General features: G+C 40.4%; 1 protein-coding gene across 2 annotated transcripts in view; it reads left to right on the top strand.

Moving 5' to 3' along the window:
* The window catches only part of STMN2 (stathmin 2), a 55,681-nt gene extending 41,837 nt beyond the window's left edge, over window positions 1–13,844 (top strand). For both annotated transcript variants that reach the window (XM_010378492.2, XM_010378493.2), the window contains 2 exons: window positions 2,602–2,793; window positions 12,483–13,844. In XM_010378492.2, the coding sequence (XP_010376794.1) occupies window positions 2,602–2,793; window positions 12,483–12,542 (252 nt within the window). In that variant the 3' untranslated portion in view covers window positions 12,543–13,844. The remainder of the gene's footprint in view (window positions 1–2,601; window positions 2,794–12,482) is intronic.
* Window positions 13,845–17,165: the final 3,321 nt, after the last annotated feature.

Below are 17,165 nucleotides of genomic sequence, written 5' to 3'. Positions count from 1 at the left end.
GCCTCTTGATAATAATGCACAGTAACTCTCTGTAAACTGATCCTGTCTGAAGAGCAGCAGGCGCATGGCCCCTGGCCATGAAGTCTATCTCAAAACGCCAGGGTCAACAAAGCAGGATGCAAACCCAGGCTTTCTGAATACCAGGTTAGGGCTCATGTCACTGTGCCGCAGGAGTTTCTGTAGAAAGGCTACTTTTAAAAAGTGGCCATTAAAAATTCAGGTGGATCCTATCTAGGGCAGTAACGGAAACACTGATCTATGAGAAGAGGAGCAGGAAGGAATTGTTAAACCACTGTTACATTGCACCCGGCGCGGTGGCTCGTGCCTCTAATCCTAGCACTTTGGGAGGCTAATGCGGGCGGATCACGAGGTCAGGAGATCGAGACCATCCGGGCTAACACGATGAAATCCCGTCTCTACTAAAAATTCAAAAAATCAGCCGGGTCTAGTGGCGGGCGCCTGTAGTCTCAGCTATTAGGGAGGCTGAGCCAGGAGAATGGCGTGAACCCGGGAGGCGGAGCTTGCAGTGAGACGAGACCGCGCCACTAGGCGATTTACACACACATCTCTCCCTGTAATAATTCCGTAGTCCTGATAACAGCAAATAAGCAAAGTCTATGTAGGATGATTTACCGACAGTCCCACCTAGAGGCAGGAGAGTGAACCAGCTAGAAAATGTTTTATTCATACTTCTTCCAGAAAGGCGTCATTGGAGTTTGAACTCTATTTATGTTATACTTTTCTTATTATTTTTGTATTAGTTTTCCTGAAACTAATCCAAAGTAAGAAAGTGTTGGTTCCACTAAAAATGTCCTGAAACCTGCCAAGCACAGTGGCTCACACCTATAATCCCAGCATTTTGGGAGGCCAAGACAGGGAGATCACTTGAGCCAGGAGTTCAAGACTAGCCTGGTCAACATGACGAAACCCTGTCTCTACTAAAAATACAAAAATTAGCAGGACATGGTAGCACACACCTGTAATCCCAGCTACTCAGGAAGCTGAGACATGAGACTTGCTTGAACCTGGGAGACAGAGGTTACAGTGATCAGAGATCACGCCACTGCACTCCTGCCTGGGTGACAGAGCAAGACTCTATCTAAAAAAGAAAACAAAAACAAATAAATAATAAACTGTCCTGGAACCATTATGGGTTCCAGGACATAAGCAAGAGGCAGGGCTGGTTCCCAGGATTTTCTGTCTAATCTCCAGTGAGCCACAGACCCATTCCTGATCAACTTCAGAATAAACACATCAATAAAGAAGTGTAAGGCTGTCTGACCTTACCATTTCTATAGAATTTTATTTGAAGAGAAGTTTCTCCTTTCTCCAGGCCCCATATTGTTTATACAACAAGACCTTTCCAGTAAATGCCCACAACCACTACCATCAACTAAAATGTTTTCCCATTAATGCTTTCAATGGTAATCAGTATTTTACAGGGCACTTAGGAAAATTTTTTGATCAACCATTGTTTAGATATTCCCATTTATAATTACTCTTGTGAAGGATCACCTCAGGGTATCAGCTGATCCTAAGAAATTATCCAGGAGCCATGAGTGTGTAATAATTTAGTCTTAAACCTGGATAGGTCAGTATTAGGTAGGACTTTTCTCAGCTGCATAATGGGGAGAATAAAAAGAATATGGAAAGAAGTTACATAACACATCCTGGGTCACAAACAGAGGTAAGACTTGAACACAGACCTGACATCAAAGCCCATGCCAGTAGGACTTACAAAAGGTAGACTGGACTACCTGCGTTTGAATCATTAGTGATGCTTATCACTGGGCCTCACCAAAGAACCTTGGAATCAGAATCTCTGGAGGTAGATGCCAGGCACCTGCATTGTTATCAAGTGCTCCAGTGATCACCATCCACTGTACAGAGTCATACAGCCTCCTGACACTGGAAGAACATTACAGTGCTCAAAGTGTGGGGCAGGGTGTACATCTGGATCTAAATCACTGAGCAACCACAGGATTTCAAGAGAGGGTCAAAACAAAGACTTTCTGCTCTCTGTGGCCAAGTGAACACTAAATCTGCACTGTTCTCAGATCTCCAAAGACACTTTGGTGTATGGGGGATGGGGGTGGGGGAAAGGGAGTGAATAAAAGGAGAAAGTGAATTTGATGATTTGATTGATGAAAGTTGAAAAGCTCATTGTAAGGCCTAGCCTACAGTTGATTAAAAAACAATGGATCAGGAAGATCAGAACTTGCCTCAGTCCTCAACCATTTTCCTCAGGCTTTAATGGGATATTGCCATCCAGTAATTCATTATAGAGTTTTCTGTTGCATAAATGCTTAGCAACAACTTCTTTTTTAAAAAAATTTGTAACTCCTCAATGAGGATTAAATGCTTCTTCTTCTAAGACAGTCTGAAATATATTCACAACTGAAAATTCAGCTAACCACATTTCCCAACTAGCCACATTCTATAGAAAACTCTAAGCCATGCAGATGAGTACAGACTTGACAATAGTGCTCAAGGCTGGAAGTACTATTCATCGGAAAAGAATGCTCCCTCCAATTGGTGGGCTATTATTCTGCTAGGTTTGTGTTTGGATAATTATAAGATGGCTATGTTTTTCTTCCCCAGTCTCAGGAGGCCCAGGTGCTGAAACAATTGGCAGAGAAGAGGGAACACGAGCGAGAAGTCCTTCAGAAGGCTTTGGAGGAGAACAACAACTTCAGCAAGATGGCAGAGGAAAAACTGATCCTGAAAATGGAACAAATTAAGGAAAACCGTGAGGCTAATCTAGCTGCTATTATTGAACGTCTGCAGGAAAAGGTAATCTCAGCAGAGTCCTGAGCAGATGGATATATTCATATGCAACACAGCTGGGTGAACTTCCATATGCCTGAGCACCAGAGACTAAGTCAAAATTTGTTGCAGGTGTGAGGACAACTAACTGCCATGGGCAGGGTCTCACAGTGCAGCAATGACTTAGCAGGGGGTGCAACATGGTAGAGGAATGGGAATCCAAATTAGGCTGGAATTTTTTTCAATTTTTCCCATGATGAGTGGATTTAGGGAGGCTGATTCATGCTTTTGAAATGTGTAAGACTTCTATACAAGCCTCACAAGGCAATCTATAGGAAAAATGTGACATTGGAAATATTAATGTCAGTATATTATATTGATATAAAATATAAATAACATTTGATTTAATATTTAACATATGGCTTTAAATATATATATTTAATTAAAATATTAAATTAGAAAAATATATTTGCCAGAAAAGGCCAAGGTATTTATGAACACTGGTAAGCCCATTCTAGGGTATAACAGCATCACATGGGACCATAGCAAAGATTAGCTCATAGGGGATGTTTCATCCAGTTCTGGTATCCTGGTGCCCTTCTCCTCAACAACCTAAACGTATACTCATTCCCATGAGTCAGGAGGAGCTGTGCTGGAGTTGCTCTGAAAAACGCTCTCTTTCACTTTTGTACTCTCTATGCTGTTTCCCACCTATCCCCTCAAAAAACCTTTCCTTTGAAAATATACAGTATAGCTATGAGTAGTTTATCTGTGTCCGTTTCCACAAAATTGGATTAAGCATTGAGAAACAGGATGTTTCAGAAAGATGCCTCAATCCTTTTCTGAGCAGTCAGTCATGCTTCCCGCCAGTAGCGAGTGCCTTTGTGTGATAAGCATTGGAGATGCAGAGCAAAACAGGAGTGTGCCTGTCATCAGAGCCCTAAGAGTTTAGTCAGATGAGCCTCCTGTTTTCTGACTATTTCTCAGAGTTTCATGTCTTCTATTAGAGATGTCCCATCTCATCTAAGTTTCAAACAACCTTATCCTAGGGTTCTGATGATTCTGTTTTCATTCTCAGTCTCTGACTGCAAATACCCAGCTAGAAACAAAGGAAATCAGGCATGAAACCTTTTAAGGATACAGTTGCATGGAGTCTTCATTTGTGCTCTTGAGGAATTTTTGAAAGCATTGCTGGGGAAGGGTGCGTGGGCTCTGATGCAGCAGCAAGACACTGAGGCTCTCAGAGGTACATGGACAAGGACTGCTGACTTGGGCAAGAGCTGGAATAGTTATCTGATGCCTGATCCAAAACATGAAAGTTCGGATTAAATTTTTATTTATAAGCTGGTGTTTTTATACTCTCCGAACAATGTCATTGCTTTTCACCCAAATGAGTCAAGTCACGATTTGGAAGAGGCAACAGAATTTGGCTCTCTTCAGGTGATTTATGGTGGTATAGGAACATATGTTTTACTCAGACACAGGAGAGCAAAGTTCCATTTGCTGAAGTTTACTCCCATGGCCATAAACCAGTCAGTCTTCTTCCATCTGCCCCCATTTTGCACTTCTCTAGAGAACTAAGGATGTTCCTGTTTGACCAGTGCTCGTAACATGGACAGCAGAGGGCCACTATGTGATCTCTTTGAGATCACTGTGACTCAACATTCATCTCACATCCTAGGCCCTAAAAAAATTGAGTGACGTTGCTAGGAACAGTACCTGAGGATCCTATTGCAGCATTCTCAATTAGGCCTCAATGCAAGATTTATATCACTGGAAGTCCCAGAGCATTTTTATTTTTCAAATTGCACATACCCAAACACAGGGCATAGCCTCCTTTTTTTTGTTAGTTTGTTTTTTTGAGACAGAGTCTCGCTCTGTCACCCAGGCTGGAGTGCAGTGGCACGATCTCAGCTCACTGCAATCTTTGCCTCCTGGGTTCAAGTAATTCTCATGCCTCAGCCTCCCAAGTAGCTGAGATTACAGGCGTATAGCACCACGCCCAGCTAATTTTTGTATTTTTAGTAGAGACAGGGTTTTACCGTGTTGGCCAAGCTGGTCTCAAACTCCTGACCTCAAGTGATCCACCCGCCTCGGCCTCCCAAGGTGCTGGGATTACAGGTGTGAGCCACAGTGCCCAGACAGGGCATATCCTTCTTGATTTCAATTGTAAAATAGTTCATAAAATTTCCGTATTTTATCTAGTATTTCCAGAAGTGCTAGCTTTTAATAGGCCATTTCTTTCCTCTCTCTGTGTTTTTTCTCTTTACCCAGCCCAGCCATGCTCAGCTCGTTTTCTCAATCTTTCCACTCCCACCCAAATTTAGTGCCCTCCTGCATACATACATACATGCACACCTGCAGACCACTTTTCCTGCAAATAACCTGAAGAGTGCTTAAAAGTCCTGACATCAACCCACAGAATCTCCAAGGATGGGACCCAGCTTCCATGCATTTTGAAAACTCTCCGTATGATTCCAATATGCAGCCAGATTTGCAAACTAGTGGTTTGTAGCCTTTTCTGATTTAAATCTCAGCTGTCAGCATTCTATCCCATGTCAAATAATGCAGCCCAGATAATTTCTAGGACCACATTTTTTCTGGTATTTCATAGCTAATGAGGTGCTTTTCAAATCTAATAGGATCTTTGGCCAGTGGCAGTCAAGATCTTTTATCTCCTCAGTAAAGAGGAAATACCAAATTTACTTTGATTTGATGTATATCACATAGGTGGATTTAGTACAAAATTGTTGTTTACATATTGTGAATGTGTTTGTGTATACTAAAACTACTTTGCTTTTTCCTAAAATAAGACAAAGTTTTATATTATAAGCAATATTTAGCATTTTGTTTGAATGAAGTTATTCCTATGAAACTAGAAATTTAAAAGAGGGTCAGTAATAACAGTAAAGCCAAAAGGCATGAAACTGCCAATGTAACATAAGCTGTTCTGAAATCTACCATAGCAAAAGATAATTATGCTGGGCATGGTGGCTCACACCTGTAATCCCAGCACTTTGGGAGGCCAAGGCAAGAGAATTGCTTGAGGCCAGGAGTTCAAGACCAGCCTGGGAAATATAACGATACCTCATCTCAAACAAAAATTTAAAAATTACCCAGCAGTGGTGACACATGCCTGTAGTCCTAACTACTCCAGAGGCTGAGGTGAAAGGATCGCTTGGGCCAAGGGGTTCAAGATGGCAGTGAGCTAATATCGTCCCACTGCACTTCAACCTGAGAAAGAGAACAAGACCCTGTCTCTAAAACAAAAAGAGAAAAAAAAAATGACTACTTCTGAAATGATACCTATTAATGAGTTAACCATTCAATTAATATGTACTGAGTCCCTACTATATGCTTAGGAACCTTTGTAATATCAAAGACATTTACCAACCATGTCCTTCCCAATACAGATGATAAATAATTCAACAATAAATAATATAGCACCAACAATTAGAGAATAAGACAACATGTAGTATGGTCCAATATAGACAGTAAATGCAAAGACACTGAATAATATCAGTAAAAGTAAATTCACATCAAGGTCACTACACCATGCGCCCACCCTTTTGATAGCCCTCACTGGCCCTATCAATTAAGCAAGAGACATGATACAACTTTGTGCAATCTTTTCCACAATCTGCCTACCATTCAGCACTCAGTCCCTTTTCCCTTCAATTAAGAGAATTGAGCATTCAAGCATATTTTCACTATGATGCCCATAATGGTATCTTCAATGTCACTGACTGACAAATTCCCATAAACCTCTCAGAGCCCCAGCCATGTTAGCTCAAATCCTTTAGCTCAAACTGAAAGCCTAAAGCAAAAGCAGCCCTGACTGCACTTCAGAATCTACTGGACAGCTCTTTAGGGATTCTGATTTAATTGTCTGGAAAGGGGCCAAGAACCTTGTATTATTTTAAAGGCTCACTAGTAGGCTCTAATATTTAGCCATGGTTGAGAACTACTGTGCTAAAATATTTCTCAAATATGCTTTGTGATGTCATCATAAATTGTATGTTAGTATTTTTTGTCTTTGTTGCATAAGTGTTCTTTCTTCCTCCAAAGAAGAATGTTACACTCATTTTTTATTTCAGTTTCCTGTTTTTATAGCACCTCATCTTAACACTCCAAGCTATTACATAGAAAAGAATCAAATGTGGAGAAGGCTGTGGGAGAAGGGATGCGTGTGCCACAAAGACCTGCATTAGCTGATCTATTGATGTCACATCCAGGACTCAAAAGACTAGTCAGTGGATTATGACTGATACACTGGTGAAGTTAAAAATGTTCTTATTCTTAGAGTGATATGAGAAGTAGAAAGAGAGATAAACAGAGAAGGGGAGGAGAGGGGGAAAGAGGAAGCAGAGAGAAAGGAAAAAGAGGGAGGAAAAACACCTGTTCTTGCCATACAGGAATGATTCAAGACATTTTCTTCCTCTCCTGATGTGTCCCTTTCTCCCCTAATGCACTAGGCAGCATCCTGCAGAAAATTCACCACCTGACCCTTTTAGGAACCCTGAGTAGTAGGAGCTCCAAATGACCCAATCAGGAATTGTAGTGAGACAGTTAGTTTTGAAAAATCAGTTAATGCAGGTATAATCATTTTAACAACAATACATCTACTCACTAAACATATAATCTTAATGTCAAATATTTAAATGTAAACTTATTGACCAATCTTTTGATGTAGTTGGGCCCAATACCTTTTCAAAAAATTGATCAGTTAATGGGAGTTCTATGGGGGTTTCTTTTCTTGCCATTATTCACACATTAGCTATGATTTGCAGTTTTAATTTCTTTAAAATAGGGTAGGGACTAAAGACATTTGCAAAATAACCTGGATATAGACTTTTTACAACTTTTCCATAGCTTTTATAGTTGATTCACCCAACATCTACTAAATAGTTCACTTTCTCATGTATTTCCAAAGGTTTCTCTCGACCCTCACAATTCTCCATTAGTGTAGCATTTAATTAAATTAAATAGTTAAATTCTCAAATGCAAATTGCTAAACAGGTGTGGAAATGCCATTGGCAACACAACAAATGAGAAGGAAAGTATGTGGCGATACTAGGGAAGAGCCTTTTCCTCTCAAGCAATTCAGCCTTTAGGAGCCATCAGACAGCAGGACGATGGAAGGAACTGAGAGGATCAACATGGAAAGTCACTGAAGAGGACTTCTACTGAACCTTGTTTAATTCCCCACTTAAACCAGATTGTATCATATCTTCTTTCTTTTGTAATTCTATCATATCATCTTAGTCAGTGCCAAGACTTCCAAGCTCATAACATGGTAACAAATACCAAAGGAGCTTTCAGTATTGTTTAGAAAGGAGAGAAGCAAGTAACCCAGACAAACTTGACAACAGCTCTTCCCTATCCAACCATGAAGTACAGTACTTAGGAAATAAAAGAAATTGTTTCACTATAATTCATCATTTCACTTCTAATATCTAGAAAATGTCAAATGAAAATATTATAGCCATTATTTTAGTGGCAATAGTAGCACATAATACGATGTAACTTAAAATGATAAAAATATTTTCAGGGAATAAGATTCTGCGATTTTTTCCCTAAGAGGTAATTTTGATAATATGTAATTCTTCTATAAATGTCAGTAGTCTTGGGAACACAGGTGGTGTTTGGTTACATGGAAAAGTTCCTTAGTGGTGATTTCTGAGATTTTAGAGCACCCGACACCCAAGCCGTGTACACTGTGTCCAATATGTAGTCTTTTATCCCTCGCCCCCACTCCCAACCTTCCCCCACAAGTCTCTAAAGTCCGTTATATCACTCTTACATCTTTGCATCCTCATTGCTTAGCTCCCACTTACAAGTGAGAACATGTGATATTTAGTGCTCCATTCCTAAGTTACTTTACTTAGAATAATGGCCTCCAGCTCCACCCAGGTTGCTGCAAAAGACACTATTTAGTTCCATTTTATGGCTGAGTAGTACTCCATGGTGTATATATACCACATTTTATTTATCCACTTGTTGGTCAATGGACACTTAGGATGGTTCCATATCTTTGCAATTTCAAGTTGTGTTGCTATAAGCATGCATGCCTGTGTCTTTTTCATATAATTACTTCTTTTCCTTTGGGTAGATACCCAGTAGTGGGATTGCTGGATCAACTGATAGCTCTACTTCTAGTTCTTATGTTTTCCATAGTGGTCATACTAATTTACATTCCGATCAACAGTGTAAAAGTGTTCCCTTTTCATCACAGCCATGCTAACACCTATTGTTTTTTGGCTTTTTAGTTATGGCCATTCTTGCAGGAGTAAGGTGGTATTTCATTGTGGTTTTAATTTGCATTTCCATGATGCTGATAATATTTAACCCTTTAGTTATAGATTTCAGCTATTATCAATTTACATCTATTGCATTATTTTCATCTTTTGTTTTCCTATGATTCTGATTCACGAATAGCATTTGTGCAACCACTTACTATTGAACATATCTGATGAATGAATAATGAAATAGGAAAATGGATTAAAACTAGCCTTTGTTAATTGTTTGCTATAGGCCAGACATTTTTGGATGTACTATCACATTTCGTCCAAACAACAACACTAGAAGAATATACTGTGATTATCCCCATTTCACATGTAAGGAGTCTGGTCTTTAGAAAGGTTAAGTCATTCAGCCAAGATCACAAGTAGACCACAGAGACTAGATTTGAACGAAAGTCTCTTTGACTCCAAACCTTCTTACTAGCTGCGCATGACTCCCAGTCACCATCATCTCAATGCATGAACATGTGCTTTCTTAGCTCACACAACTCACTCCTGACCCCTCTTTCATATTGCAAGTGCATAGTCATCAGTAAAAAGAAGGATTTTTGATTATATTGACCTCATCTTGAATTTAATTAGGCTCATATGACAGAATTCCATAGATGAAATTGGCATCCTAGGTCATGTAGTCCAAGTCCTTGTTTATATTTGATACCTAGTGAGATTAAAGGGACATTAAAAAGTAAAGAAAGAAAAGACTCCATATTTCTTACCTTCCAGGAGAGAAACTTTTCTATGAAATTAGAGGAAAGAATTAGAGGACCAGAATTTTTCCCAAAATCAACTTTCATACTTTATTTCATATAAAAGGCATAGTTGCACACAATGCTAACATACGGTATTACATTTCCTTTATATTGATGGGAGGAAGGGGGTAAATTGCAGAAAACATTGCAAATTTGGATATGCTTGGGCCTCTGACAGTGGCTAGCAAATATCAGGAGCTCAATAATAAAAAAAATATTATCAAAGAGTAGTCTTCTTGATGAACCTTCTCTGAGTATCACAACTGACTTAGGAACCTCTGGATTCAAGGTCTGATAATTGCGAACAGTGAGCTGATAAGAAAAACAGACTGTGTGGGAAATTATATGCTTCCAGGATGATTGCCTTTGGTTCTCCCACATTTGAAATAAAGTCACATTAACATTTCATGAGTAGATATTTGATAATGTGAATGTAAAGTGTTCGAATAATAGAGTAACTAAAATGCCTGAAAACAAATAATTTTTAATTAGAAACTCATAATTATTTATTTTCTCTTTTTCCACATTATTTCAAGTTCACAAATTATATTTATTCTTTCCTATGGCAAAATCCATTTCGTTAACACTAATTTTGAGTTTAACAAGAAGTGTACTCCAAAGTAGTCTAATAATACTAATTATAATGTTTCTTGCTATGTTATCATTTGAATTTATATGAATCTTTAGACTTGAGGCTTCTTTTTCCTAGCATAGTGATGGTCTGGGCTTTTTCTCAATTTTTGCCAGAGCTCAGCTCTCACTAATTAGTTTCTTTCTGCATGAGAAAAGAATTTGCTTCATCTTTTTCCTCATAATAGCAGAACAAAAAGAAGAATCAGCTGCATCCATGCTAATTTCCCCTGTGACATTTCCAAACAGGATTTGATTTCTCTATACATGCCTTTTTCCTTCTCTTCATGGTTTTTGAACATATGCAAAAGCTCATTTAAACCAATTAAATAAAATTGTCTTTAATCTCTTTCTCTAGAGTCAACTTCCTGCTTACTCCAACTCTGTATCTTTGAAGGAAATGTAGGGTGGTTATGCCTTTTTTTCTCCCAGAATCTACACTTGAAAAGACACATTTTTCCATGCAACTATAAAATGTTCTCCTCACTCAACATCAAAATTGTACAGCAGGGATTAAGAGGGTGAGCTGTAAAGCCAGGTTCCCTGGGTTTAAATCCCACTTGTTAGAATCATGAACATGGGCAAGTTACTTTACCATTCCTGTGTTTCAGTTTATTCATCTGCAAAATGGGGACAATAATAGAATGTCCACTGTAGGATTATTGTGAGAATTAAGGGACCTAATACGAGTAAAACCTGTACTGATGCAGGTCGGGTACATATTAAGTGTCTAATAAATATTCATTATTATAATATAAAGAAGCCTATAAATATAGACCCCTTGAGATTAATAGAGTTTAATGATAAGATTTACTTTATAGGTGGTCAAGCTTATTTCCCCTGAACTAAAAGAATCTATGGAGTCTCAAGTAATTTCTGGAGCTTCAGAGGGAAGGAGAGAAGCAATATAAACAACATTCTAAACAGAAATATAAATTATACTAACAATAATTAGCATCTTAAAATTTCAATTCAATGAACATTTATTTAGCACCTATGATATATGCAAGACACTGTGATTTTAGTCATCTGAGGTATAGTCATATACTAAAAAATACTGAGGCCACATTTTCTCCATCAGTTCCCTCCTCAGGAAATTCAGTTCCCAACACAAGGCTAGTACCTTGGTTCCTTACGTAAATAAACATCCACCAATCACATGCTATCTGCAAAGCTCTCTGCTAGGCCCTGCAAATGGAAGAAAAATGAGAAAGCATAGTCCAGGCCCTCAATGAGCTTACAGTCAAATATAACAGAGGAGACAGGAACAGAGAGGGTCATAATAGAAGCTAGAATAAAATGACTGCCGAATAAAAGGAAAGACTTATGCAGGTGTTCAAATGGAAAGTAAGATAAGTTTGCAGATTAGTCTTTGCAGTCTCATAAAAATCTTTGTGGAGAAAAGGACAGTGGTCATAGGGTTTAAAGAGTAAGTTTACAATACTGACCAGTGGAGATGAAAGACTAGCATTGAAAATTGCATGACAAGACAATTCCACTAAACTGAAACATCAAGTGTGTGTAGGAAAAGATGGGGGTTATGACTGGAAAAGTCACTTGGACTGCAGTTATGAAGGGCCTTGACAAACAGGTCAAGAGTTTAAGAAGCAGTATAGAAAGTCTTCATCCCGAATCTAGCCCTCCCAGAGTGTCCATCAGGATTATAAAGTCCTTAAAATATTAGTCAAAAGGAACAACATCATTAGAAATGATAGAGAAACAATAATGTGATGTTTTATTGCCTTTCTCTGGATTTACACTGTGATCCTAATCTTCAAAATTATCTTAATAACATGAACGTTTGGTCATAGTTTTAAACAAAAACAATGTTAAATATATTTTTTAAAACACGATATGTCTTGTAAGATCTTTTCTAACATGACATTTTGTGGGGCCTATATTTTCCTCTCTTCTGAAATGAGAAAAGCTCCTAAAAGTAGACAACAAACTGGGTTACTTCTAGTCAAGCACATGGTATGCAAAGGACCAGACAACAAAGGCCTGTGACATTTCTTCTTCCTTTTGTGTTTTTTAGGAGAGGCATGCTGCGGAGGTGCGCAGGAACAAGGAACTCCAGGTTGAACTGTCTGGCTGAAGCAAGGGAGGGTCTGGCACGCCCCACAATAGTAAATCCCCCTGCCTATATTATAATGGATCATGCGATATCAGGATGGGGAATGTATGACATGGTTTAAAAAGAACTCATTATAAAAAAAAAAAAAAAAAAAAAAAAAAAAAAAACAGAATCAAAAATTTAAAAAAATCAATGCGGTCTCTTTGCAGAATGTTTTGCTTGATGTTTAAAAAATACCTTGGATCTTATTTTGTAAATACTTACATTTTTGTTAAAAAATACAAGTATTGCATTATGCAAGTTATTTCATAATCTTACATGTCCTGTAACAGGCTTTTGATGTTGTGTCTTTCCACTCAAATGAATTTGCTAGGTCTGTTCTTTTTGAAGCTCCCCATGTCTAACTCCATTCCAAAAGAAAAAGGAGGTCAGTAGACAGTCTATGGTGCTAGAAACCCACCATTGCCTAATGACCTAGAAGGCTTTGTTATCTCTGAGCTTGATTAAGACCATACCTAGATCACAGGTATTATGACTCCACATGAACCTTCACATTTGTTCGCTCATAATCTACTTACTGCCTAAAAACTACAAAACCAGGCTAAGAAATACCACCAGTTAGAGCATTTACTTCTGCTTCTCCTGGATTATGTGCTACAAATGTGCTTTGACTTTAGAAAGGGATGGATGAGAAGACAGATCTGAGACCAATCTGGGTAGAAGCAAAAAGTTGAACCTTTGAAAGTGCTGAACACAAATCCAAATTCAAACGGTTCAAGCAGCCGTGAAATCGCTCTTCATAAAGTGGGCTTAATTCTCTAGTTTAAGTTCTTTTGATGGAATGAATTAATTAATGTGTCAGGTGGCTTATTTGTGGATGCCATGATTGATGATGTTCATTTTAAGCTCTTACCTATAGTACAAGTACATGATGCTACTGAATATTTTTCCACTTGGAAACTGTGAGCTGGTTGTTGCATTAAAACACACATACAAACAAAATCAAAAACACTGCGGACTTTCACTCAAGCTGGTCTTTCTTCCCCAGTGTAAGGCAATCCTGCCTACTAACAACTCCAACAACAAAACACTCCATCTGTGAAGCTGACGCAGTTAAGGGGGCTAGGCAGGGCATTTGTGCCAACTAAGAATCACCAGATACCCAACATAAGTACCTATCGCAGTTTTGAAGTCGTTTCTCCCCAACTCCCAACTCCTGAAGGTTGCTGCCTGCATATTTACTCTTCATTAGTGCTATTTTCCTGTATGTCATTGTGAGCAAGCTGTGATTAATAAAGAATTGGAGTTCTGTGAACTAATAAAGGTTTGGTCTGTTCTCTTGCCCCTTGGTGTGTCTGACCCTGGAGTTCAGGTTTTAAAAGGGTGGCCACTGAATTAGACAATCTCACAAGCAAAGACATAATAAGGAGAGTTTGAAGGAAACCAGTGCCTTGCTGAGTCATTTCCCTTTGGGAGCAGCAGGCCGCATCTCTTTTCTCTTGCCCTCTGATGGACCAACACAGTGGGAGAGGTCTTCAATCTGTTCCCCTTAAAAATATACAGGACTGAACAAGGTACCGCAAGATTCAGACTGGTAATTCTGAGGGAGAGAGCCCTTTTTGAAACGTTGAAGGTTCCTGGCATTATCTCAAGTTCTCCCCTGTGGCCCACAGAACTCCTCCCCCAGCCTAGGCCGTCTGTTAAGATGTGATCCCTGCCGTACTGCTGAATTTTGTACTGCCAATAAACACACGGCACACATGGGCCCAGCAGGGTCCTATCAGTGACCCAGATGGATCTTACAGGACCAAAGGAACCACATCCAGTTTTAGCAGAAAATCATAAATAATTGAAACCACACAGATTTGTGAATAAGTACAGTGGGCTGTGGTCCATAGGAGCTCTAACAAGCCAAGTTTAGCGTTGCGGCCACCTGGTCTCTATTTTGAATATCCTTTAATATTTGTGGGAATCTAACACTGCTACAAACGATGCCCATGCTTGATGTGATACACATGAGCTTCCAATTAGCATGAAATGAGCTGTCTCTTCATACTGGTTTTATATAGCTTAGTTTGGAAAACATTACTCATTGGGTCAGACCCTGTCATAAGCCCTGGAAACATGAACATGAATGACCACAAGAAGCTCACAGTCCAGTAGCTTATTTGGGCCCAAAACAGCAAACACAATATGTTGGTCAGCCTCTGCAGCATACTGGGGAGAAACAGATCATTTCTAAGAAGTTTCTGAAATATTATAAATAGTTGACAAACTTCTCACATTACCTTGTATGAGAACTGAAACTGCTGACCAGTCCAACTGCCTAATCTTAAAGATGAAGAAGCAGGCTGGGCACGGTGACTCATGCCTGTAATCCCAACACTTTTGGAGGCCAAAGCAGGCAGATCACTTGAAGGGAGGAGTTTGAGACCAGCCTGGGAAACAAGGTGAAACATCGTTTCTACAAAAAGTAGCAAGGCATGGTGGGGAGCATCCATAGTCTCAGCTACTTGAAAGGCTGAGATAGGAGAATGACCTGAGCCTGGGGACATCAAGGCTGCAGTGAGCTGAGATCGCACCACTGGGTGCACACCAGCCTGGGTGACAGAGTGAGACCCTGTCTCAAAAAAAAAAAAAAAAAAAACGATGTGAAAAAGCAGAGGAAGGAAAGGTGAGTGGTTGGCTCCAGACCACAGTGCCTACATCTCATGACTTCTCCCCTTATTTGAGGTTCCTCAGAAGAACATCTCCAAGTTGGGTGCAGCGTATACTGCTTGGGTGATGGGTATACCAAACTCTCACAAGTAACCACTAAAGTACTTACTCATGTAACCAAATACCAACTGTTCCCCAAAAACCTAAGGAAATAAAAAAGCAAAAAAAAATTTAAAAAGAGGCAAGATGGCCGAATAGGAACAGCTCCAGTCTCCAACTCCCAGCGCGAGCGACACAGAAGACCGGTGATTTCTGCATTTTCAACTGAGGTACTGGGGTCATCTCACTAGGGAGTGCCGGACAATCGGTGCTGGTCAGCTGCTGCAGCCTGACCAGCGAGAGCTGAAGCAGGGCGAGGCATCGCCTCACCTGGAAGTGCAAGGGGGAAGGGGATCCGTTTTCCTAGCCAGGGGAACTGAGACACACAACACCTGGAAAATCGGGTAACTCCCACCCCAATACTGCGCTGTAAGCATACAGGCACACCAGGAGAATATATCCCAATCCTGGCCGGGAGGGTCCCACGCCCACGAAGCCTCCCTCACTGCTAACACAGCAGTCTGCTGCGATCTATCCGCAAGGCAGCAGCGAGGCTGGGGGAGGGGCGCCCGCCATTGCTGAGGCTTAAGTAGGTAAACAAAGCCGCTGGGAAGCTCGAACTGGGTGGAGCTCACAGCAGCTCAAGGAAGCCTGCCTGTCTCTGTAGTCTCCACCTCTGGGGACAGCGCACAGCTGAAGACCAACAGGGGAAGTAGCGGGAGCCGGTGCAGACGCCAACGACTCTGTCTGACAGCTTTGGGGAGAGCCGTGGATCTCCCAACGCGGAGGTTGAGATCTGAGAACGGACAGACTGCCTGCTCAGGTGTGTCTCTGACCCCTGAGTAGCCTAGCTGGGAGAAATCCCCCACTAGGGGCAGTCTGACACCCCACACCTCACAGGGTGGAGTACACCCCTGAGAGGAAACTTCCAAAGGAAGAATCAGACAGGTACACTCGCTGTTCAGCAATATTCTATCTTCGGCAACCTCTGCTGCTGATACCCAGGCAAACAGGGTCTGCAGTGGACCTCAAGCAATCTCCAACAGACCAACAGACAGTCCTTCTGACTGTCAGAAGGAAAACTATCAAACAGGAAGGACACCTATACCAAAACCCCATCAGTACGTCACCACCATCAAAGACCAGAGACAGATAAAACCACAAAGATGGGGAAGAAGCAGGGCAGAAAAGCTGGAAATTCAAAAAATAAGAGCGCATCTCCCCCTGCGAAGGAGCGCAGCCCATCGCCAGCAACGGATCAAAGCTGGTCAGAGAATGACTTGGATGAGAGGAGAGAAGAAGGCTTCAGTCCATCAAACTTATCAGAGCTAAAGGAGGAATTACGTACCCAGCGCAAAGAAACTAAAAATCTTGAAAAAAGAGTGGAAGAATTGACAGCTAGACTAATTAATGCAGAGAAGATCATAAACGAAATGACAGAGATGAAAACCATGACACGAGAAATACGTGACAAATGCACAAGCTTCAGTAACTGACTCGATCAACTGGAAGAAAGAGTATCAGCGATTGAAGATCAAATGAATGAAATGAAGCGAGAAGAGAAACCAAAAGAAAAAAGAAGAAAAAGAAATGAACAAAGCCTGCAAGAAGTATGGGATTACGTAAAAAGACCAAATCTACGTCTGATTGGGGTGCCTGAAAGTGAGGGGGAAAATGGAACCAAGTTGGAAAACACTCTTCAGGATATCATCCAGGAGAACTTCCCCAACCTAGTAGGGCAGGCCAACATTCAATTTCAGGAAATACAGAGAACGCCACAAAGATACTCCTCCAGAAGAGCAACTCCAAGACACATCATTGCCAGATTCACCAAAGTTGAAATGAAGGAAAAAATCTTAAGGGCACCCAGAGAGAAAGGTCGGGTTA

The sequence above is a fragment of the Rhinopithecus roxellana genome, chromosome 9 (assembly GCF_007565055.1).
Source record: "Rhinopithecus roxellana isolate Shanxi Qingling chromosome 9, ASM756505v1, whole genome shotgun sequence".
In the NCBI taxonomy this organism is placed as follows: domain Eukaryota; kingdom Metazoa; phylum Chordata; class Mammalia; order Primates; family Cercopithecidae; genus Rhinopithecus; species Rhinopithecus roxellana.
The sequence above is the reverse complement of the archived record's forward strand: the minus strand, read 5'-3'. Positions and strand labels throughout refer to the sequence as shown.